Here is a 26396-nt window from a genome sequence, read left to right on the forward strand (position 1 = left end):
TTTATGTTTTTCTTTTAGCCACAAAAGTTCCAGGTAGATAGATTAAAGAATGATTTCCAGGAATCTGTCCAAAGATTTACATCTGTACAAAAGGTAATTTAAATATCAATCTGTTTTATTAATGTATTATTGATAGTCTTTGTGATTGGGATAATTTCCTTAATTTAACTTTTCTGTTGACATGTGCTTTAAAGCAAATGCAATCTTCCTTGACTAATGCAAATGCTGGGGAAAAAAATCTAGGTATATATAAAAGAGTGACATGACACTATTAGTAGTATTACATGTACAGTGTTAGTAGATTAAGGAGGAATATCCCTATTATATGTACAGTGTTAGTAGATTAAAGATGGACACCCCTTTTATATGTACAGTGTTAGTAGATTAAGGATGGACAGTCCTATTATATGCACAGTGTTAGTAGATTAAGGATGGACAGCCCTATTATATGTATAGTGTTAGTAGATTAAGGAGGAATATCCCTATTATATGTATAGTGTTAGTAGATTAAGGAGGAATATCCCTATTATATGTACAGTGTTAGTAGATTAAAGATGGACAGCCCTATTATATGTACAGTGTTAGTAGATTAAGGATGGACAGCCCTATTATATGTACAGTGTTAGTAGATTAAGGAGGAATATCCCTATTATATGTACAGTGTTAGTAGATTAAAGATGGACAGCCCTATTATATGTACAGTGTTAGTAGATTAAGGAGGAATATCCCTATTATATGTACAGTGTTAGTAGATTAAAGATGGACAGCCCTATTATATGTACAATGTTAGTAGATTAAAGATGGACAGTCCTATTATATGTACAGTGTTAGTAGATTAAGGATGGACAGTCCTATTATATGTACAATGTTAGTAGATTAAGGATGGACAGCCCTTTCATATGTACAGTGTTAGTAGATTAAGGATGGACAACCCTTTCATATGTACAGTGTTAGTAGATTAAGGATGGACAGTCCTATTATATGTATAGTGTTAGTAGATTAAGGATGGACAGTCCTATTATATGTATAGTGTTAGTAGATTAAGGATGGACAGCCCTATTATATGCACAGTGTTAGTAGATTAAGGATGGACAGCCCTATTATATGTATAGTGTTAGTAGATTAAGGATGGACAGCCCTATTATATGTATAGTGTTAGTAGATTAAGGATGGACAGCCCTATTATATGTACAGTGTTAGTAGATTAAGGATGGACAGCCCTATTATATGTACAGTGTTAGTAGATTAAGGATGGAAAGCCCTATTATATGTACGCTGTTAGTAGATTAGATATGGTGAAGAATTTTATGAGGAAAATATAACAAACACTAGGGGATTAAAGTTATTTTGAAATTATTTTTGATAGAGAGCTACAGAACAAGTCAAGAAGACTGTGAAACTAGCCACGCAGAAGCCCAAGGCAAAGTCTAGTGGGGGATGGATCGATGTAAGTGGACTATTAGTGTTGACTGTTCTGTTATATAGTTATCAGCATGTTGGACTTAGAAATGGATCATTAAAGGTGTACCTCCATGAAAGAATGATTTGTGCATGACTTTTGAAAGCAATTGATATCTATTTAAGTTGCCCTTATAGTATAGTAAAATTTAAGTGAATTTTTTTATTGAACTTTATCAGTTGTGAATGGCTGTCATGCAGTTTGTATATCTTCTCTGCCTCTACTCAAGAGTGGTTGCATTTCATTACAAAAAAAAATATGCCTGTTGATTAAGAATGGTTATCTTCAATATTTAATTTACTTCATTTCATTACTGAGGTAGCATATCCTGACAATTTTATAAAATCATAATTATATCCCCTGCAAAGTAGTTGTGAAGATGCATACTGAAATCACCATGTCCATTCTTCTGTCTCTCCATCAATACAGGTTAATTCACCCCCATTTTATTTTTACTGCTTTTATCCTCATCCAAAATGGACATTTTTAAAAGTAAATGAGTATGAATTCATTCATCGCTTTAAATTAGCCAGAAACAACTTTGGACAAATTTGATTCTGGAGAAAATTATGTCCAATGTGTTTGGGGCAAAAATTTGCTTCTATAGGGTGAGTGTGTGCATATTTTTCCACTATACTTTTCTCAAGACCTACCTCCAAACATTTATTAAAGACTCATTCAAACTAAAAGCTCACTGCTTCATTACAGTTACCAATAAGGTTACAAAGTGGTACATAAGAGTATCATAGTTAAAGATAATTCTTTAATAATCTTCTCAAGAGTCACAAGTATGTCAAATTACTATGCATGTGTCCTCTGTTTAATGTAGATTCAAGTATCTTCACACCACATACTAGGGAATTCACCAGTGTGAGTGAACTCATTGGAGGAGGCAGAGAGTATTAGTTCCGTCAGGACAGCTGTGGTTCATTCAAGTAGTTTTAGGTCACCTGAGTATTGCAATTGGTCTGTGTCTGTCATTGTCCGTTTTGCATTAACAATTGAACATTTTTAACTTCTTCTTGACAACTACCATTCCAATTCTTTCCAAATTTGGTATGAAGAATCTTTGGGGCAAGGGAGACATAAATTGTAAATTTCAGGACTTAGGGGCAGGACAAAAATTGACAAATTTTCAAAAATCATCTCCTCTACAACTGCACAAGTGTAAGGAAAAACTAAATGAATAGTGATGTAGAGCAGGAAGACCTCTACCAAAATTGTGAATTTCATGATCTATGGAAGAGATTCTGACTCCAGGGCAGAACCAAACTTGATATATATGTTGTGTATATGTGTAAAAAATTTAAATAAGACCTTTTAATGCTATTGATGCTAAATTGAAAACTAAATAGATATTTGAAAGGAGTTGGTAGTCCTTTACCAAAATTGTAAATTTCATGATCAAAAGGGGTTTCAGGATGGAGCCATAATTATTATAGTGTGTTAGTATGTCTGGCCATCTGTCTGTCCATAAACTTTTAACATTTTCAACATTTTGTCCACAACCACATGGCTAATTTCAGCCAGACTTGCTCTAAAGCATGCTTGGGTAAAGAAAATTCACGTTTATTGAAATGAAGTGTCACACCCTTTTTGAAGTGGACATAATCAAGAATTAGTAAATAAAAATTCTGGTATCTTTTAAAAATCTCTTTCTCAAGAACCACTTGGCCAATTGCAATTAAACTTGGCACAAATCATCCTTGGGTGAAGGGGATTCAAGTGAAGGGTCATACACCTGCCAAAGGGGAGATAACAGACTAAGTTCATTAAAGGTTTAAACCTTGGTACTAACACAACAAAGTGAATTCCCCTATTGAGAAAGTGCTGCATTTCTCTTCTTATTCATCGATAAGGTGAATGAAAACGTGTGTAGCAACTTTCTCTCTCCATTGAAAAACTGTTAAGTTTTTTACATGAAGGGGATATTTCCCCTCAATCACATCCTATGGTCATCCTTAATCTGCATAATTTTCTTTTTTTTTTAAAAAGGGTTAAGTTTTTTAATATTTTTCCCCACGAAATGGAAAACTTCAACCTATTTTCCATTGTGAATAGGGCAGAATATCAGAATACCAGAGTATCAGAATATCAGAATACCAGAATATCAGAGTATCAGAATACCAGAATACCAGAATATCAGAGTATCAGAATATCAGAATACCAGAATATCAGAATATCAGAATATCAGAGTATCAGAATATCAGAATACCAGAATATCAGAGTATCAGAATATCAGAGTATCAGAATATCAGAATATCAGGCCATGAGAAGGTACTGATAAATCCCAGGTGGGTTTTTTCATATTGTATTACAAATGACACAGGGGAGGGGGGGGGGGGCATTCATGTCCTATGGACATATTTCGATTTTTATTTCCTATTGATCTTAGGCCTTCCTCTAGTGGTTCTAGGCCTTTGTCTAGTAGTTCTAGACCATCCTCTAGTGATTTTATGCCTTCCTCTATTAGTTTTAGGCCTTCTTCTAGTAGTTTTAGGCCTTCCTCTAGTGTGGTTTTAGACCTTCCTCTAGTGGTTTTAAGCCTTCCTCTAGTGGTTCTAGGCCTTTGTCTAGCAGTTCTAGGCCATCCTCCAGTGGTTTTAGGCCTTCCTCTATTAGTTTTAGGCCTTCCTCTAGTGATTTTAGGCCATCCTCTACAGGTTTTAGACTTTCCTCTAGTGGTTTTAGGCCTTCATCTGGTGGTTTTAAGCCTTCCTCTGGTGATTTTAGGCCTTCCTCTGGTAGTGTTAGGCCTTCCTCTAGTGGTTTTAGGTCTTTCTCTGGTGGTTTTAAGCCTTCCTCTAGTGATTTTAGGCCTTCCCCTAGTGATTTTAGGCCTTCCTCTAGGGTTGTTGCGAAAGTGTGGAATGGAAAATGAATATATTGTATATAATAATACCAGTATTATGAGGAGGTCAGCATTTTGTAAGATCAAAAGATGATGTAAAGGGAAGCAGAAATTAAAGAAAAAACAGGAAGTTATGCTCAGAGTCTACCGTTTCATATACTTCATACAAATACATAACATATGTATTTTAAAATCGTTCTATTAACTTATTATGAAAAATATTAAACATGTGCTGTGGGTGCCACCCTCTTTTTCCTGCTTTGTCAATTTCTGACCCCCCCACCCCACCCCACCCCCTCCGGTTTTAGGCCTTCTTCTTATGGTTTTAGGCTTTCCTCTGGTGGTTTTAGGCCTTCCTCTAGTGATTTTAGGCCTTCCTCTGGTAATTTTTTTAGGCCTTCCTCTAGTGGTTTTAGGCCTTCCTCTGGTGGTTTTAGGCCTTCCGCTAGTAGTTTTAGGCTTTTCTGTAGTGGTTTTAGGCCTTCCTCTGGTGGTTTTAGGTCTTCTTCTAGTGGTTTTAGGCCTTCCTCTAGTGGTTTTAGGCCTTCCTCTGGTGGTTTTTAGGTCTTCCTCTAGTGGTTTTAGGCCTTCATCTGGTGGTTTTAGGCCTCCCTTCAGTGGTTTTTGGCCTTCCTCTAGTAGTTTTAGGCCATTCTGTAGTGGTTTTAGGCCTTCCTCTAGTGGTTTTAAGCCTTCCTCTGGTGGTTTTAGGTCTTCCTCTAGTGGTTTTAGGCCTTCATCTAGTGGTTTTAGGCCTTCATCTGGTGGTTTTAGGCCTCCCTTCAGTGGTTTTAGGCCACAAGTGGTTTAGGCCTTCCTCTAGCATATTTTCATTCTGACTGATCCTAGGGCTCTTCTGCAGTCGTGATTGCCTTTTCTCAAGAGTTTATGTCCTAGCCACTTCCACCTTTTTCTCTATATTACGTAAGATTATTTACCTCTTTATTATAAAACATTAAGATATATCTACTATATAAACCATTTGTTTATTAGGATGATGATGATGAAGTGAAATTCCTGGAACAAGAGAGGAAAAGAGAAGAAGAACAGATACAGGACCAAATTATTGAGGATGACCTAGCTCTAATCAGAGATCGCGAGGAGAGAATCCGGCAATTAGAGGTACAATTCTCCCAATTTCTGAGTGTCAAAGTAAAGATTATTGATGTTTTTTGTGGATAGGTGCATTCTGTGAAAAGTGGTCACTTAGACCGAGATCAAAGGGGGAAGGAAGTGGTTAAATTTGTGTGGGGCTTAAACTTGTGACAGACTAATGGGGTACCATAATTGCACAACGTCAATTTTTGTGTAGACTGTAACGTTGCTTCCCATGCTTGAGTGATTTTAAACTTTGTTATTGCCCATAACCTAAAAATGTATTAGTACTATCCAATGTAAAGTAACTTCCGTGTATTGGAAAGGTGGTAGTGAAACACATGTATATCCAAGTGTAATAATGTGTCACACCTTTATGTCTTCAAAAGCTAGTGAATGTATTTTTATCAAAAGGTCTTCCTTAAATGCATGATTTCAAAGTGACAAGACTACTATATTTGATTTGCACTTTTCAGTCTGACATTTTGGACGTTAATGAAATATTTAAAGATTTGGCAACACTGGTTAATGAGCAGGGAGAAACCATAGGTATGTTGTAATTGATGTGAAGTGAGTTCATCATTTCTATGTGTTGTAGATAAATTGCCATATAATGGGTATTTTCTGCTATTGGAAGTTCATGAGAGGGTCCTAAAAATTAGCATCTTACTTTCTGTGTTTTATATGCCTGTCATAAACAGATCATATTATATGATACAGTGCATATGCCTGTCTGTCTGTCTGTCGGCTTATTAGGGGCCAAATAAACACAGTACAGTAAAACTCTGATATAGCGAATTTCTACGGACACTCTGTAAAAATTCGCTATAAGCGTAATTCACTATACGTTTATAGCGAATTCATAATTCAAATATAACGAATTCGTTATAAAACTTATTTGTTCTACATATATATCAGTTGCATACGAAAGCAGCAATCGATATACTTGAGTTTGTATTGTCTCTAAGAGAAATTAAGCCTATATGTATTTTCGAGAAGAAACATTTTTGTACAAGATATATACACACTGATTTATATATGATAATTTAGCTTTAGGGATTGTTAAGTCACGCAAGAACATGTTGAAAGAAAAATATCAAGAAAATTATGTGCAAAACATACAAACAATCTATCGCAGTTGTAATTTACTTGTTGCTTTACACAAATAAACGAGTGTACAGTATAATAAATGCAATCAAACTTCAATTTAATTAACGAGAATGGTAAACAATACCGACACTATATTTGCTAAATGTATGTGTAAGTATTGCTTTGCGTTAACAAACTCTTTTGAAAAAATACAAAAAGAAATTTCGTAATAAGCGATTGTTAAAATTCATGAGTTTAAAATGAAAAAAAAAAATCGTTATAAAAGGTGATTTTTACATCCATTCTTGATTCAAGGGGAATGTGAATTTACTTCGTTATATCCATAAATTCGCTATATCCGTGTTTGTTATAAACGCAGATTTTTACATAGAATATATAAAGAATTTGCCGGTGAAATCAATTTAACTTCGCTATAGCCGTAATTTCACTATATCTGTGTTCGCTATATTCGAGTTTTACTGTACTTAAAAGACTAGGATCGTCAAACATGATACACATATATTCCCAATTATTAGAGGAAGAAGATTATAGGAAGAAGCCTTTTTCAGATCAAAGGTCAAGGTCAAACTTGCACGGGAATTTGTAGCAAAAATAATCTACCTTGATATGCATATGCAACCCTCATACATGGCTTGTATTTAAGAAATAAAGATCATTTTTGATATACATGAAAATATGACAAGCGATGTTTCACACCATCATATTTCATGAAGCTTGTTAGCTCTTCCGTATTTCTAATGGTTAACCAAAATTTGAATATCAGTTTTTAGTTAGAAGTGAGTTACAGCACTCATAATTCTTTGTTATGTAAACAAGGCTCATGTCATTTTTTTGTTTACATAAAAATTACTTAATAGAGAATAGCATGTTTAAAATAAAATGAAATGTACTATACACTAGAAACTAATAACTGTGTTCAGAATTAACTTGTAAGTTGAAAAAATCTACTTTAAAAGAAACTTTTACAAGTATACTTAACCTATGTAAAACAAAAACATGGCACAAGCCTTGTTTACATAACAAAGAATTTTGAGCTCTGTATCTCCCATGTACCTCGACAACTGACGTTCAAATTTTTGCTGACCATTAGAAATACCTTAGTTAAGCATTCTAAACATTGAGAATGGAAAAATAAAATTTTTTTTAACTCAAACTGTGTCCATGCCCCTTTAAGTGTTGCAGTTCATACCCTCATATTTTAAAAAATGAAATCTGTTTTAAATTTCATATTTACATTCAATTTTTAGTGCATCTGAGCTGAAAGCTAGAGTGAGCTTTTCTGATCACCCATTGTCTGTCGTCTGTCTGTCCATCAGTAAACTTTTCATGATAGACTTCTTCTCCAGAACCACTGGGCCAATTTTAACCAAACTTGGGAAGAGGCATTTTTGGGTGAAGGTCTCCAATAGTGAAAATACACTGACAAATTTTTAAAATATTCTTCTCCAGAACCAGGGGAATCATTTTCGACCAAACTTTGCACAAAGCACTTCTAGGTAAAGGGAATTAAAGTTTCAAATGAAGGGCCATGCTCCCTCGAAAGGGGAGATAATAAGGAAAATGCAAATGCATGGTGGGGTCATTTAAAAATCTTATTCTCAAGTACCACTGGATCAGAAGAGTGGAAATTTATTTGAAAGCTCTCTGACATGGTGCTGATTCATTTTGTTAACATCATGGCCCTGGGGTAGGGTGGGGCCACAATAGAGGATCAAAGTTTTACTTGCGAAGAAATAGGGAAAATCTTTAAAAATCTTCTCAAGAACCACTTGGCCAGAAAAGTTGGAATTTACATGAAAGCTTCCTGACATAGTTTGTTAAAATCATGGCCCCAGGGGGGATAGGGTGGGGCCAGAATAGGGGATCAAAGTTTTATATACTGATATATATAGGAAATATCTTTAAAAATATCTCTTGAACTATTTAAGCTAGAGTTTTCATATTTTGTATATACATTCCTTATGACAAGACCTTTTATGTGACCCAGTGGTGTGTGACCTTGACCTGGAAGTTTGACCTACTTTTAATAAAAATCTGACCTACTTAATATGTCCTGTACTATCTAAGGTAGATCTTTCATATCTTGTATATAAATTTCTTATGGCAAGATCTTTTACTTCATATCATGTGCTTTGACCACGTGACCTTGAACTTTGAGTTTGACCTACTTTTAAGAAAACATAACCTATTAAGTATATCAGGTAGGGCTTTCATATTTTGTATAGAAGTTCTTTATGGCAAGCCATTGTGGCACAATGGTGGTTGATCTTTTGACCTTGGACCTACTTTAAGAAAACCTTGACCTATTTTATATCTCCTGAACTATTTAAGGTAGGGCTTTCATATTTTGTACATAGATTCTTTATGGCAAGACCTTGTTATACTCTGGTGTTGACTTTGAACAATGGCAGGGCCAAGGTGGCTCAGGTAAGCAATGTGGTCCATGGGCCTCTTGTTATTTCTGTTGGAATATTCCTAGCCGTTCCCATTCTATATTTATCAATATTCATGTGCCCATTGTTCACAAGTGTAACACATTCATGAAGAAATGGATGTCATTATAATTTGAAAAGATATCAAGGGCAAAAACTTTGGAAATATAAAAATCATGCCTGATGTTTGCTTGGAAAACTCGGTAAATAGTGTGGAGTTCTGTGATTGCAAACTAGATGTATTTAATGGTTTTAATTGAACAGGTAAGAAGAGATTCATACAAGTTTGTTTTTTTTGTTGACATGGGACGGTATTTATCAGAGCATCTGTATTATCACTTCTCATGAATCTTTGACAATGAATCATGAAGAAACTATGACCAACTTACTTGCTATATACATGTATATGCATATTAGCACATTACTCCGGTGACTGTTAAGGCCCATGGGCCTCTTGTGGACAGCATGCATCATAAAACATAATTCAAAGAATTCATTTGTGCTCCATGTTAAAATGTGATATCAACACTCAGTATGTATTGCCATTAAATATTATTTAAATTTTATTTCAAATTGTTGTATTAAAAATGATAGAAAATATACTTAAATCTGACAGATTCCATAGAAACCAATGTAGACAAAGCCTACACAAATGTTGAGTCAGGAACATCACAGTTGGCCAAAGCAGCTGAGTATCAAGTAAGATATGTTCATCCCTCTTCATCTCTCCATTTGTCAATTGTTAAATTCATTATCTATGTTTCATGGTTTGCCATCATGCTCATGAACTTCTCTCCAGATACATGTAGGTCTATCTTATCTGTTTGTAGACATTCTCCATTTTCCTTATTATACAGACACATGAACGAAGTTGGGGGGAGGGGTACAGGTGACTATGGTAGTGTATACTCAACATCAATCAAGCATATCATTATTTTCGCTTGAATGTCTAAGGCGAGCATGGTCATGGTAATTAGGTTTTGACATAGGTGACACATCATGTGGGCTTCTTTTTGGGGTGGATAGTTTATTGTTTCATTGGTCAGTTTTAACCCTACACTTGGGCTTTGTGTACATATTGCAACTACATGTATACATATATAAAATTTATGATTTGTTTTGACTTCACAATGAAGCAGTAATTTTGAGACAGTGATTTAGAGACATGCTGATGAAATGAATTATAAATTTTGTGGGTTTCATCACAATACTAGTATGGCAACTATTGCACAGCAACTTTCTCTGAAGAACTGAATAGTGATATGGAGCAATCTGGTGAAGGACCCGGTCAACCCAGGGGGATAGCTAGACTGGTAATTGGTACTCATTTTACATGAAGCAATCTGGTGAAGGATCTGTCCAAACTGAGGGAATAGCAGATCAGAGATTACAGCACCTAATGCAAAATCTGCATTAGGAAGCAAGGGCGTGAAACAGAAGTTGAATGTGAAAGTATAGAGACAGACTATGGGGCTGCCCTAGCCGTAGAGAAAGGCAAGAAAGGCCGTCATTGCCAATGACTTTTGAGTTCCACTAAACACTCTGTCTTCTTGGCTGAAAAAGAAAGAAAGCATTATTGACGCTTTCACCAGTTCAACCCCAAGAGGAAAAACACAAGAACCTGTACATTTAATGATGTCTACATCAGCCGTACTAAAGTGGTGCACATCGGCCAGGGATAATAACATTCCCATATCTTGTCCTAAGCTTTCCACTGAAGCCAAGGAATTCGTTAATAAATTGAACATCACAAATTTCAAGGTTTCTAGTGGTTGACTCGAGAAGTTTAAATCTCATTGGGACATCTCATTAAGGCAGTATGTAGGGAAGAAAAATCAGTTGATGCAGAGTCTTCTGATATGCTCATATGGAATGGAAAGTTTCCTAGAATTCTAAAGAAGTACAGCCAGGCAACATCAATGCTGATGAAACGGGCATATTTTTAAGATGCTGCCAGACAAGACCCTAGAGTTTGAATACATTGACTGTCAAAGAGAGAATTAAATGTATTGTTTGCACCAACATAAGAGGAACAGACAAGTTACCCCTACATGTCAAGCAAGTCAACCTTAGATGATTTAAAGACACAATTTTAAGTTAGTGTAACACCCCAAATTTTACCAGTATTGCCAATGGTAAGCCGCCTGTCAATCAAACTTTTAGCAATAGATCTCAGGTGGAGTGACATCTGTGGGGACAGTGGTCTGCAACTTTTTAAAGAAGTCCCTTGAATAATGCAATTTTAATATCATTGTATTTTTCTTCTCAATATTCATGTTTTCTGAATTTCACAATCAGAAGTCAAACAAATCATACAATAATTTGTACATTGATTTCTAAAACTTATAACGTATTGCAATAGTTTCTATTAATAATTTATGACAGCTTTACATTTATAAAAAGAAATTATTCACTGAGCCATTGAATGAGAGTAAGAGAGAGAAAGAGAGGGATGTGAACTGTATGTCAGCTGTTAGGGATACCACCATTATGACCACAGAAGACTCTGAGACACTTCCTTGTGAAACAACAAACAAAAAAGAAGCTAGAAAAGAAGAAAAAGATTGCATTAATACTAGACAACTGCCCTGCCTATCCAAAGATTCCAGGCCTCCAAGCCGCAGAACTCCTATTCCTGCCCCAACACAACATATACAATATGTCCTGAACTATTTAAGTTATGGGAAGACCTTTCATTTCACATCATGATCTTTGACCTTTTGATCTTGAACTTGGAGTTCGACCCACTTTTAATAAAACATAACCTATCAAATACGTTCGGAACCATTTTGGGTGGGATTTTCATTTTTTGTATACTGTAAATTCCTTATTTTATGCGAGTACTTATCGTGAAATGACTCGTGGACATCAAATCGCAAGAAAATAAATTCGTGAGTGCTTTGTTGATCAAGTATTTTTGCATGTATTAAATAAAAGCGAGAAATATTTTTTCGCGAGTGATGTTTCTCACGCGATAATAAATTTCTCGCATATATTCAGGAATTTACAGTGTAGATTCTTTATGGTAAGACCTTGTACACAATCTTTTGATCTCAGAGTTTGACCTACTTTTTACCTTACCTGAAATGAAAGCTCATGTGAACTTTTCTGATCACCCGTTGTTCGTCTGTCTGTCTGTCTGTAAACGTTTCACATTTTTAAAAAAGCATCCTATTTGGGTGAAGGGCTTTCAAGTTTGTTCAAATAAAGGACCGTGCCTCTTTCAAAGGGGAGATAATCACAAAAATTCTAAAGAAGTACAGCCAGGCAACATCAATGCTGATGAAATGGGCATATTTTTAAGATGCTGCCAGACAAGACCCAAGAGTTTGAATACATTGACTGTCAAAGAGAGAATTAAATGTATTGTTTGCACCAACATAAGAGGAACAGACAAGTTACCCCTACATGTCAAGCAAGTCAACCTTAGATGATTTAAAGACACAATTTTAAGTTAGTGTAACACCTTAAAAATATTCTCACGAACCACTGGGCCAGAAGAGCTGAAATTTACATGAAAGCTTCCTGACATAGTGCAGATTCAAGTTTGATAAAAGCATGCCCCCAGGAGTAGAATGGGGCCACAATAGGCGATCAAAGTTTTATATACAAATATATTGGGAAAATCTTTAAAAAATTTCTTCTCAAGAACCATTGGGCTAGAGAAGTTTACATTTACATGAAAGTTTCCTGATATAGTGCAGATTCAAGTTTGTAAAGACCATGCCCCTGGGGTAGGTTGGGGCCACAATAGGGATCAAAGTTTCACATGCGAACATATAGGGAAAATCTTTAAATATGGGCCAAGGCGACTCAGTTGAGCAATGTGGCTCATGGGCCTCTTGTCTATTTCAGGCATTCACCATTATCTAGTTAAGGTCCAAGCGAAAATAATGATATGCTTGATTGATGGTGTGTAGAAGCTACCATAACTTCAAGAGATTGAGAGTAAAAAAAACAATGAAAAATGTTTTATGGGACCCATATTTCACTTTCAGAGATCGAGAACTTCAAAAGATTAAAAGTTCAAGAGATCAATAGTTTTGCTAAGTTATATAGAGAAAAAATCAAGACCATGATTTCATTTTAAGAGATCAAGAGATATCGAAGTTGGAGCTATTGAGAGTCACTAGAATAGTAATATTACTATGATATGAAATTCAAACTTACTTCGGAAATCATACAACAACCCTTCATATCAAGGAGATGAAGAAATAGTTTTAGAAAAATGGCAGATTTAACATCACGTATGACCTTACTATGCATTCATCCTCAGGTATTAAGAATTTAGCTTTGTTCAAACCATAACCCCACAGACAAACAGACACGAGTTCTACATTTGAGTTTAAAGTTGTACACTATTTAAGAGTCTGGTTCTGTGAATGAACAAGGTTACTCAGGTGATCATTATGTCTGATTTGTTAACTGGAAATGAAATTAGCTTTTTAGGTCACATGAGCTGAAAGCTCAAGTTAGCTATTTAATCACATTTTGTATGGCATCAGTCCATCTGTCTGTAAACTTTTAACATTTTTGACTTCTTCTCCAGAAACACAGGACTAATTCAATTGTGACAATATCTTTCCTTTGTTACCAAAGTTTTTAACCTTGTGATCTTGACCTTGGAGTTTGACCGACTTTATAGAAAACTAATCTATTCAATATCTCCTGAACTATATGATAGAAGTTTTGTATTTTGTGCAGTGGAGTCTCGTTAATCCGGACACTTTGGTTCCCAGCAAAATCGTCCGGATAAATGAAGCGTCCGGATAATTGAATCGCATATTTTCTAGCTTTGCATAAGTAACCAATATGTGCCTACTTTATTGATGCATAGTGAATTAAACACATTCTATCATTGAATTTAACCATTTGCATTAGTAAATAAATTATGATAATGTTTACATTTACATGTATTTCAAAGCACTAAAATTTAATGTACATGTTCAGTGTATTTGCCTGTGCTTTCATTGTACATACATATGATCCCTACAAATAAAAATACAAAACTGTGTACCGTATGCACTAAAACAAATAATGAAGCACTTTATGTAACTATAAGTAAATAAATCATTAGTAACTAACATAATCATTTACACTTCAAACATTTCATCACACTTTTACTTCTTAAAGAGTCCGGTAATTTCCATATGTCACGATTCACGGGTTCGGCGGTCTGTTAAAACAATCTTCATCGTCTAAAGTTGATATAAGAATTTTGTGATTATCATGTCAGTTGACAACATTCTTTAACCAAAATTCAATCTGCCAGAGTTTATATTTCTTATTCTATAATTATCCAAGACAATATCGGGAGAGAAAAATCATTTAAGCTCGTAATATCAAGACCTACTACTGCTTTGATCTAGTCACGCGCACCTATTATTTTCATGATGCGATAATAACGGAACAAAACTCGGTTGAAACTAACATTACAGGTATATACAGAATTTAATTGTCATTTTCCTTAAAATGGTAATTTTCTCACTTCTACCCAGAGTTTAAAAATTCGAAAGCAATAAAGCTCTACAACATCATAACAAAAATCAATCGTACACAGGTACATTCTACATGCGTGACATTCTAAACGTTAAAAACTTATACTACATGTGCATGAACATACATGTATATTTCACGCCAATTAACAGTATAAAATCCAGAATCTAGAAGTATAATCTACACTCTTTAGATTTGAATAAGCCGATATCAATTTACGAATCAGTACAACTAATATGTGTAGCAGTTAAAAAATTATCATTACGGCATGATGATTAATTTATTAATACTATTAGGGTATTGATCAAGACTGTAAATTAATATGCTACATATTTATTTACAAAATTCAACACTACACGCAATAAAGATCTTATGTGCGAAAATTGGCAATACAATGTCTCGATCGACACGTGCTATCTAACGGACTTATCACACAGCACCTAATTGGAGGGAGGTGTTGACAGGGTACAGGTAATCGCTTCAATTAGACAGTTTGGCTTGTTTTCTTTATAATTTACGCCTTGCTAAAATTGTCCGACACAGACCTCCCCTAAACAAAATTACCGTCCGGATTAACGGTACAATTTTCAATGCATTATAACGTTTTGTAGTAAAACGTGACCGTCCAGATCCGGAACGCGAATTTCCGGATTAATGATGCAAAATAACGTATAAAAATTCCGTTCCCTAGAAAAATCGTCCGGAAGGTGAAGCGTCCGGATTAATGGCGTCCGGATTACCGAGGCTCCACTGTATATATTTCTTATGGCAAGACCTTTAATTTCATACCATGATGTATGTGATCTTGACCTTCTCCCAGAACAGCAAGGTCATGTGAGTCATATTGGTGTTGAGGCATCCCCTGTTGTGTGAATTCATGTTCAGTTATGTCTGGGCCCTTTTTCCTGGGAATAAAGATTGGAAAAAAAAACCCAATCTTTTAAAAATCACAATTATAGCTGAACAACAGCAGGGCCAAGGTGTGAGTCAAATGAGCAATGTGGCCCATGGGCCACAGATGACTCAGATCACCAGAGTTTCTCAGAAATGTTCATTGAAGAGGGAATAAAGTCATCAATCATGTTTCTTAGAATTAAATCATAAGAATTATTCTAATTCTAATAAATTATGTCTTATTTCAGAAAAAGTCCCGGAAGAAGATGTGCATATTACTTGTGATTTTGTTGATCATAGCAGCAGTTGTGACTATTATAATTGTGGCATCTGTGAAATCCTGAAGCATTGAATATTCCTCAGAAAAACTACAGTGAAATGATATACTGATAATCTATCCATGTTCAAAAGCATGGATATGTCATAACTTTTAAAATTGATAGAATGGTATACAGTGTATACACATTGTTGTTGTTTTTTTTTAATCAAATAACCTGTATAATCATTACCTAAGCATTGAAATACATGTTGGAGGGAATGGTTTCATGTATTTCCATTCAGATGTAAAAGTTTGTGATTGTTTGTGAGTTCAAACAAAGACTAATATTGTTTTCCATACCTTCATGAAATGCTTTTTGCTTTTGTTATTGTAGATTCCTCAAGTTAGATGAACAAAGCAGTACAAGATAATTTACTTCACTATGTAATGTAAATCATAGAAAATGTCAATCTAATTAAAATCAGATCAATATAATGGTTAGAGGAGATCTGATTTTAGTTAGATTTAGAAAATGTATGATGTCATAATCAATTATATTACAGCAATGTAAGATTAATAGAATCCTTCATTGGTACGAGTGTGGGATAGGGAAATTCCACCGAGGGGACAAGATGCTTTGGTTTTGCTGAGTCCTAAACAGCTAATCTTCTTCCAGAGGTGAAATTTCCCCACCCCACAGTAGTAAATGGAGGATTATTTTTCTCATATTTTACCCATAGTTTAGTGCATAAATTCAGGAGCTTTTAGAAAATCAAAAATTATGAGAATCCTCATTTGAACTTCATTGCAAAAACTATAATTATGACAGCGAGAAAGACCACACCCATAAATGGTTTACACTGTAAGTGTAAACGAAAAAACCCAAGGTTGTCCACCTGAAAGCTATATCACATTAAAATTTAAAGAAAACAATGCAAAATATTTTACTTCATGTGTAACATAAATCAGAGAGAATATATGACGTGACAATCAAATGACGTCGCAGCAGTGTGAGGCAGAGAAATCTCACATGGGTAAAGTCGATCTCACACTGGTGATGATGTGAGAAAGAGAAATCTTACATGGTTGAAAAATGCTGTTTTACACTGGTAATTGCTGTAATATACTGCACATTGGAATAACAATCACTTTATTGGAAATAAGTGAAATTCTGTGTTAAGAATGTTGACATTCCTTAAAGAATTTTGTGCAATAAAGTAAGAATTATATGTATGTATCTTTTTATGAATCACTAGTTTAGTATACTCAGGTGACTTAAGTTTCCGTTTATAGTGAAGATTCAAAATGTTCAAACCAAGACCTCTGAACATAGATACCAGCAATGCATTCGGGTTATGTCTCTCCTTTCATATAAGTTATGAAAAAGTTTTTTGAAGATTGAAAGAAACTGTTAAACAAAAAAAAAAATTTGAAACCCCTGTTGCTGTGCATTAGGAAGTCTTTACATGACAAGACAAACTCTGCAATGCGAGAAAGTATTATTTTTCAAAAATCTTATCCAGTGGGGATCGATCCGGGTTAGAATAGGTCCTCAGCACCCCTTGCTTGTCGTAAGAGGCGACTAAATGGGGCGGTCCTTCGGATGAGACCGCAAAAATCGTGACCCCGTGTCACAGCAAGTGTTGCTCCATAAAGACCCCTCCCTGTCGTAAGCGCCAAGCATAGGCCTAAATTTTACAGCCCTTCACCAGTAATGGTGACGTCTCCATTTGAGTGAAAAATTCTCGAGAGGAACGTTGCCTCCACCTTTATAGAAAGAGACTATCAATCCGAAGGGCATTACTCTGTATTGAAATAGTCCTCTCTGTAAGTATACTAAAACTACTATTCGAGAGGCGCACACGGGTGTTGATTATCAGGGGAAAAGTGGATAAATATTGAGTGAATTCAAAAGATGAAACGTCACGTAATCTACAAAAGGTGAAAAATACAAAAGATGAAACATTGATATGATTTAAGAAAAAAAAGAAAAGATTTGCAGGATCTGATTACTCCAGGAGTTGACACGCATTATGATTTGCAAGAGATGAACAAGTGCAAGAGTTGACACAATCTTATGATATGCAAATTTTATGAGACTGACAATTCAAGAGACGATACCTATTGTAATTCTTGAAACAATTTGAGCAGTATTTGTTTCAACAACATGTAGTTAATCATTCATCGTCAGCCGTCGTCAGTCAACAATTGAACATTTCTAACTTCTTGATAACTGCCCTGCTAATTATTTTGAATTATTCTAAATTTCAAGACAATATCTGTATCTGTAATGAAAAAAAAATCCAGAAAACTGTTTGACCTATTCTTAGTCCTTAAGTAGGTCATGGTACACTAATACAGCTGAAATGCAAACCCACTCTTACACTTCTTGATGAAGAAATTGTGACCAAAGTTCAACACTGAACATGCATCCGTTATGAGAAAAAATCTGGAAAACATGACCTTGGACTGACCAATCCAGCTGAAATGCTAAGTGCACTTGTCTTCCTCCGAGAGGAAGCTTTTAACTAAATATCAGAGCAATAGCTGTATCCATAATGAAAAAAAAAATCTGGAAAACTGTTTGACCTATATTTAGCCCAAAAGTAGGTCAAGGATTGATCAATCCAGCTGAAATGCAAACTGAAAATGTATTCCTCTGAGAGGAAGCCTTTGACTTAATATCAGGGCAATATCTGTATCCGTAATAAAAAAAAAAGTCCGAAAAACTGTTTGACCTATTTTAGTCCAAAAGTAGGTCAAGGATGGACCAATCCAACTGAAAAGCAAACTGAACTTGTATTCCTTCAAGAGGAATCCTTTGACTAAATATCAGGGCAATGTCTATATCCTTAATGAAAAAAAGGCCAGGAAACTGTTTAACCTAATTTTAGCTCAAAAGTAGGTCAAGGTTGGACCAATCCATTTGAAATTCAAACTGAAGTTGTAATCCTCCAAGAGGAAGCATGTAGATCAGGGCAATATCTGTATCCATTATGAAAAAAAAGCCCGGGAAACTGACCTACTTTTAGTCCTAATGTAGGTCACGGACGGACGGACCAGTCCAGATGAAATGCAAACTGAACTTGTATTCCTCTGAAAGGAAGCTTATGTGTAAATTTCAGGGCAATATCTGTATCTGTAAACGGAAAACTGTTTGACCTACCTCCAGCCCTAAAATAGGTACATGTAAAGGATGAACCAATCCAGCTGAAATGAAAACTCACTCTTACAATTCTTGAGGGAGAAATTCTGACCAAATTTCAAAGTTGTACATGCATCAATTACGGAAAACAGTCCGGAAAACATGACCTCGGACAGACAGACGCATGAACTGCGCCATAACATAATACGGGCGTATAAAAAATTCATAGATACAACTCGTAGATAAGACAAAATAGAATGGACATAAATTTGTAAATGTCGGGTTACAATACACCGACAACACACGAAGTATGTGCCACCATTCTAAAAAAAAAAAAAAAAAAAAATGTGCGGGGGGGGGGGGGGGGTGTCATGGTTAAAACGCGTTCATATAAATTGTCGCATTAGCGTTGTTCAATTTCAGCAAGCCACCAAATAAATATTTGAAATACTTCCTTAATCCAACCACTGTGACATATCTCCCAGAAATCATAACGGATAGGCATATTTAAAAAAAAAAGTTTTTCAAATGTAACGAGGCAGGCATTTTTAAAAAAAAAAAAAACTTGGCTGAAGTATGAGTTATCTTTCTTTTTTATGTTGACTGTAAAAGAGTTACCTTTTCTTTTTCATGTATAGGTTTAAATAGAATAAGCAATGAAATTTTTACTTCTCTTTAAGATAGCTTCATATTACTCACTATTATTATACCCCCCGCAACAAGGTGTGGGGGGGGGGGGGTAAACTGGAATCGGGTTGTCCCTCTGTCTGTCTGTCTGTCCGTCCGTCCGTCCGTAGACGCAATGGTTTCCGGGCTCTAAAGCATTATCCTTTCCACCTACCGTCACCATATCATACATATGGACTACCCATGGGATGAAGATGTTCCCTATCGATTTTGGGGTCAAAAGGTCAAAGGTCACGCGCACTGGACATCGAAGTAGCAATATGGTTTCCGGGCTCTAAAGCGTTATCCTTTCCACCTACCGTCACCATATCATACATATGGACTACCCATGGGATGAAGATGTTCCCTATCGATTTTGGGGTCAAAGGTCAAGCGCACTGAACATCGAAGTAGCAATATGGTTTCCGGGCTCTAAAGCGTTATCCTTTCCACCTACCGTCACCATATCATACATATGGACTACCCATGGGATGAAGATGTTCCCTATCGATTTTGGGGTCAAAAGGTCAAAGGTCAAGCGCACTGGACATCGAAGTAGCAATATGGTTTCCGGGCTCTAAAGCGTTATCCTTTCCACCTACCGTCACCATATCATACATATGGACTACCCATGGGATGAAGATGTTCCCTATCGATTTTGGGGTCAAAAGGTCAAAGGTCACGCGCACTGGACATCAAAGTAGCAATATGGTTCGGTTTGTCATGCCATTTGTTTTTTACACTCAGAAAAGAGGTAGTTTATACCTATTACCAACACCCTTTGGGAGATTGGGGTAAGCGGGGGGTATTCTTAGTGAGCATTGCTCACAGTACCTCTTGTTCTTTAACACTTGTACATAAATGAGAATGATTTCAATAATTATTTGATTAAAAAAAAAAACACCTATGATTTCATTAAAACTCAAAATTTTACATAAATATATATATAACAGAAGAGTTAGGTAGTACCTCATTTACAAATGTAAATTGAAGAAGAAGAAAAAACATTTCATGCTGCGGTGTCCGAGAAACTATTAATTAATTTTCTTTGGCCTTAAATGAAAGAAAAATGTGAAAATATGGCGTTTACAATAATCAATTGTGATCTTCATCCTTTGACCAATTATGCTAGTACCCGAAATATTCTATAAATGGTTTTTATAACATTTTCCCAGATGTATGCACTTACTCAATGTCACATTAAATTCCCCTCATTTTCATTATGTATGTATTGTAAATAAATATGTCTTTATTAACACCCCCCAAATCTTGTTTGGAGCCTCTTTTCACTGGGACCTCAGCTCACTACCAGTCCCTGCCGAATTCTGTTTGGACTCGGCAGTCTAAAGCAGGAAGGACGCTTTTATACTTCTCTGCATATCAGTTTATATTAATCAGCAAACTTTTCCCAGTTTTATACATGGCATTTATACGTAATACTGCATATAATCCAGTTGGTGTTATATTTACTACTCAACAATTTGTCTATTGTTTTATGTTATTTTAACAGTCCTAAAACCCAGTTTCATACATCTATTTTTCATTCTTATCAAAATGGCAGTAATTGTGTGCGGTTCTTGAAAGAAGATTTTTGAAAATTTGTAAATTTTGGCCCCGCCCCTAGACATGCTGGAGTCCTGATATTTACAATTTATGTCCCCTTGTCCCAATGATGCTTCATATCAAATTTGAAAAGAATTGGACTGGTAGTTATTAAGAAGAAGTTAAAAATGTTCAGTTGTTAACGCACGAAGGACGACGACCTAATAAACATTTGCAAAACATTCTATCTTATCATGTATTTTTGATCATAAGCTCCTAGAAAATGGAAGTGGGTGCAGTTAATGATGCAAATAAAGTAATAATTTTTTGTCCAATATTTTGATTGTATTCATCCTCAGTGTAAATGAATCAAGAAATTTGGTACACACCATATTGCACCGTTCCTGCGTTTTAGTCTAGTCAATCTAGCAAATCACCTCAACGTAATTGCAACAGAAACAAACTCGATGGAATTAAATAAACAAAAGCGTGGTTAACAACACACAAAAAATCGGACAATGGGAAATATTTCAAATTTAGAATTAAATGTTTTAGTAATCCATCGATATTTTGTGTTGTTTACGGCAACGCCGTACACGTAAAGGGGAGTAACTTAACTTTGACTGTCATCGGAATAAAGTTATAAAAAATACACGACAGTGCTTTAACCTACCATTGGGTCAAATCTGTCTGACTTGTTTCATATAGATTGTTAGGCCGTTTTTGGCACACTGATATTGAATAAGGGTAACTCCGTTTGCCTTATTAAGATATAGAGCTCACGGCGGGTGTAACCGGTCAACAGGGGGTGCTTACTCCTTATAGCCCATAGGCACCTGATCCCACTTCTGGTATATCCAGGGGTCCGTGTTTGCCCACCTCTCTATTTTGTATTGCTTATAGGAGTTACGAGATGGATCACTGTTCGTTATCTTCACCTTCCTATATGAGGATTTCATAGAGCAAAAAGATATATTCTGGTGTCGATGTCATATCGACTTTGTACGATGGAATACCATAGAGACACTTATAGGAGATTTGCTTTGTGAAGTTTTGTCTAACAGAATATCGTTTTTATAAGTTCAGTCATTGCCACTAACTACTAACTACAGCTGCAGAAAAGGAGCACTGCAAATATTTAATTTGGATCCTTCGAATTGGGGCTTATCACTGCTTTCAACAATTCTTGTATCCGTTAAAACTAAATTACAAGTCGCACCAGATAAACTTTTGAACGTTTTTCGCTGTAAATGCAAGGCAAATTGTGACACTAGCCGTTGTACTTGTAAAAACATGGACTGAACTTGTACTGCAATTACTCAAATGATCACTTATATAATTATCAGGCACGTAGCAATAATGGCTCTACACCTTTTATCATTACATGCAAAGTTGATAAATTTTTACGTACAGAGGTCGATTTTTAGACAAATTGGTTGCCCTCCCTCCTCCTTTTTTTTTATTAAATAGCATTCTCTTAAACTGTACACAGTGGAAGTGTACAATTGAACTGAGAGAACAACCTTAGCCCCCCCCCCCCCCCCCCCCCCCCACACACACACACCAACACCATCAAGGATTTCTATAACTTTGGATTAAAAATTTACTTGTCAATTTTCAGACAATATTGTGAAATTATCTTCACACACACACCCCCTTCTTTAAAACAGATTACTCTTGAAATTCTCGGTATTAATTGCACAATAATTTGGATAGAACTAAACATCAAATACGGCTATACCCCTCCCCCCTCTTTCCCAAACTCTAGAACTTGACGAAGTGCACGTATTAAAGATTTCTTTATATAAAATCGAAGAAACTGAACCTTGTTTTCGTCATAGATGTAGTACAAACTGTTAAAACTCAGCTTAAAGCTGACATGAATTAATAAATACGTATACACCTTTCTCATCTTATCCGCCATATTTCTCTCAGGTAGCCTAATTTACTCTACCCGTATATACCCCAAATGTGATTGTCATACCTGAGTGATTTTTCTAGGTGGACTCGACCAGTACACATCTCCGATAGTAATATATAGGGAAATGCGAAACAAATAAAATCACATTTTAAAACATTATGCTTTGCTCAAGATTACAAAATATTTATTGTATACCAATGCAACATTCCGAAAGTTTAGATAATTTAGAAAAAAATGCAAAAAAAGAAGAAGAAGCTTTTCTTGCATACTTGCAAGTGCAAGCAAGTATTTTCAGTTTCTTATGAAATAATGCGGAGAATTTGTCAATTACATACTGATAGAATGGAATAAAAAGAGCATAAAATATATTATTTATATCAATTCTTGCAAAATACAGGTCCATGCCATATGCATAATATGTAATGCACATGGCATATTCGCCACAAAAAACACCGTATCAAATACGGACGTCTATTCAACAGGTATCGGAGATGTGCACTTACCGAAAATATTAGATTCTCTTTATTCTGATAAATCCACGAAACAAAATGATAGACTCCATTTGTATCTCGTTAGAACTTTACGTAAGGGTTAATGTACGAATATCGCTCCATTCCTTAAAAGTAATGGACCGAGTCCATTGCTTTTAAGGAATGGAGTGATACGAGTACATTGACCCACTTAAAATCCACTGTAAACATTAATAAAAACTAAATTTTAATTTAATTTTAATCATGTCTTACGTTTTTCATTCTTTTATTGCATGCATTTATATCTACTTTTATAAAGGTTGACCTACTTTCCGAACTCTCCATTCCTGAAAAATAATGGAGTGTTCGAACAAAAGAATGACGTCATATGTGGATTTTAAAACACGTTGTCATTCCATTATACAGATTGCGACACACTTCATCTGTGCCAAATAGGGTGTCTTCAGGGCCGTAAATTACATGGAGGCGGAGGAGGCAGCTGCCTCCTCCAACTTTTGAGCCAAAAAAAATTAAAATTTAAAGTTCATTAGAATTTATGTTGTTTCCAATAACTAAGAACATGATACCTCCCTTAAAAAGCATTCCAAATCTTTTATTTAGAATGAGTTAGTCAAGTAACATCTTAGAAGGCCCTAGAATCAAGGATTTTGCACAAAACGTGTTCAGTGTGCACAAAATGTGCTCAGCGTCTAATTTCCTTCCGCCTAATTTCCTGCCTCCTCCAAATTGAAGGTTAATTTACGGCCTGGGTGTCTTCAATCAGGGGCGATGTCAGAGTCGAAAATTTTTCCTGCATTGGATGCTTGTCTGGTCGAGGTTTTGCAGTTTATAGAAATCGGGAATCTAATCATATACACTGAACATCTGGTTGGATATATTGCGTGCTCAATTCAAAATTTATCGATGATCATATACAAATTTGGATATACAAATAAGGGAATAATGATCAAAAATATACATCTGTTAAAAATGCGGGTATTACCGGTACATTTGCAATCCATAATAAACAGTTGATTACACAAAGACACATATAGTCTAATATAAAAGGAAATGTATAAACGAAAATATAGTTTTATTGTTTCTTTGGGAACCACATAATTATTTACGGTCCTATATGCCCATATTCATTGATTGAACAGGAGAGAGAGAGAGAGAGAGAGAGAGAGAGAAGAGAGAGAGAGAGAGAGAGAGAGACTGTCCTACTTCGATGTAAAATATCATTTCACAGAAGGAAAGAAAATTGATCAGTGATATAATGGTAAGCTTACAAGCATTAAAAGATTCCAGCTATTTAAAAATTTGTTATTGACAATATACTAAAAACAGGAGTTGATGCTTAGAATTGAAATCATTACAAATTTATATATATATATATATATAATATATATATATATATATATATATATATATATCAGTTTAAACTGCATGTAGAAAATACTGACTTTGTATGTTAGAATAACGGGAAAAAGTCAATTGTCAAAAAAGTGGGGAGAGCAGACCATCCCAGCCTCCCTGCCCACCCCAACCCCCTGTATACGTGCCTGAAACAACATCAATTCGTGTTGAAAGAAAGGTGCATATCTGCATTTCATTAAATCCCAAAGGAGCTCGAATTTATGTGTTCCCCTATTAGTTATTTTGTATGCAAGATTCGTTCCCGAATTAGAATCATGCTTTCAGTCAGAGCAGAAATGAATTCATTTTGAAGTACATCTAGTTTTTTTTTTTTTTTTTTTTTTTTTTATGATTTCATAGTTTATTACTCATATTAATACCATCAGTAGTACAATAGCACAGGTACAATGCAATACATTGCAGAAAAAATATAGATACAAATTACAACAGTTTTATGAAATGTTCAATAGCATTTGTTTTCAATGCATAATTACTATACTTTATAACTTTACACCACAAAACTGTACACTTCTTGACATGATTTGATATGCTATATTCAGTTTCTTCAAGATTACTTAGTCTACAAAACATTTTATATTTGTATATCTTCAAAGCAATGAAGGAAATAAAGTTATTAAGCAGGCGTGTGCTTTGATTACATTCAAAATAAAAACCAATAACAATACTTTTCCATTGAATATTGACTTTGCACGCCAAAGACACCATATTCCAAACCAATGAAACATTTTTACACTCATATATAAGATGTCTCATATCTTCTGTTTCTAGACACAGAGAACATTTGTCAGAAGATTCTTTTTTCCATTTAAACATGTATTTTTTACAGGAAAGCAATTATGCATCAGTTTATAATTAAATTCAGCAATATTTCTATCTAAAGCTAACTTGCATTTTTTGTTGCTAAATGTGTTTCCACATTTCTTTACTGACATTATATTCTTTGTGATATAAATTATGGTGCTTAGGTGATATAAACAATTTACTCAAAAGTATTTCATAGAAAAATTTACATTTTTGTTTTTCAACCATACAATATTTATTAGTAAAATTGAAATATCTTTTATCTTTTATGTTTATAAATTTTGATTCGTATCCATGAATTTTCTCTCTTATGTATTTAAAAGCTGATTTGACTATTTTATATTCACAAAGTACATTTGCTTTTTTGCAAATTTCTTTGCTTATTTCATCAATGGTCTTAAAACCGCTATCATTGAACAAATCTTTTACATATTTAATATTTTTTATCCAATTTTTAAAATATATAGTCTTGCCATTAAACAAAAAATTAAATCAATAGAAAAAGAAATAAATGATATAGAGGAGCTTGATTCTTATAGTATAGATATGAATAAAAAACGTAATCTAGAATCAGAACTAGATAAGTTATATGACAAAAAATGTAAAGGTGCCTTCGTAAGGTCACGATCAAAATGGATGCTGGAAGGCGAAAAATGTTCAAAATTCTTTCTAAATTTAGAGAAAAGTAGGCAGAAACAAAGTGTCATAAAAGAATTGAAAGTTAATGAAGATACTCGCATAGAAAACACCAACGATATTTTGGGTGCTATGTGTGATTTCTACAAAAGTCTATACTCGTCTGATAATATATCAGATGA

The 26396-nt window shown here is 34.9% G+C and overlaps 1 protein-coding gene across 1 annotated transcript in view; it reads left to right on the forward strand.

Moving 5' to 3' along the window:
- Positions 1 to 16825, forward strand: part of LOC125646116 (syntaxin-7-like) — a 31248-nt gene extending 14423 nt beyond the window's left edge. The window contains exons 6-11 of the mRNA XM_048872270.2: positions 19 to 93; positions 1367 to 1447; positions 5304 to 5432; positions 5882 to 5954; positions 9564 to 9646; positions 15586 to 16825. Of these exons, the coding sequence (XP_048728227.1) occupies positions 19 to 93; positions 1367 to 1447; positions 5304 to 5432; positions 5882 to 5954; positions 9564 to 9646; positions 15586 to 15681 (537 nt within the window). The 3' untranslated portion in view covers positions 15682 to 16825. The remainder of the gene's footprint in view (positions 1 to 18; positions 94 to 1366; positions 1448 to 5303; positions 5433 to 5881; positions 5955 to 9563; positions 9647 to 15585) is intronic.
- The last annotated feature ends 9571 nt before the right edge of the window (positions 16826 to 26396 follow it).

Source organism: Ostrea edulis, chromosome 6 (assembly GCF_947568905.1).
Source record: "Ostrea edulis chromosome 6, xbOstEdul1.1, whole genome shotgun sequence".
Classification (NCBI taxonomy): Eukaryota; Metazoa; Mollusca; class Bivalvia; order Ostreida; family Ostreidae; genus Ostrea; species Ostrea edulis.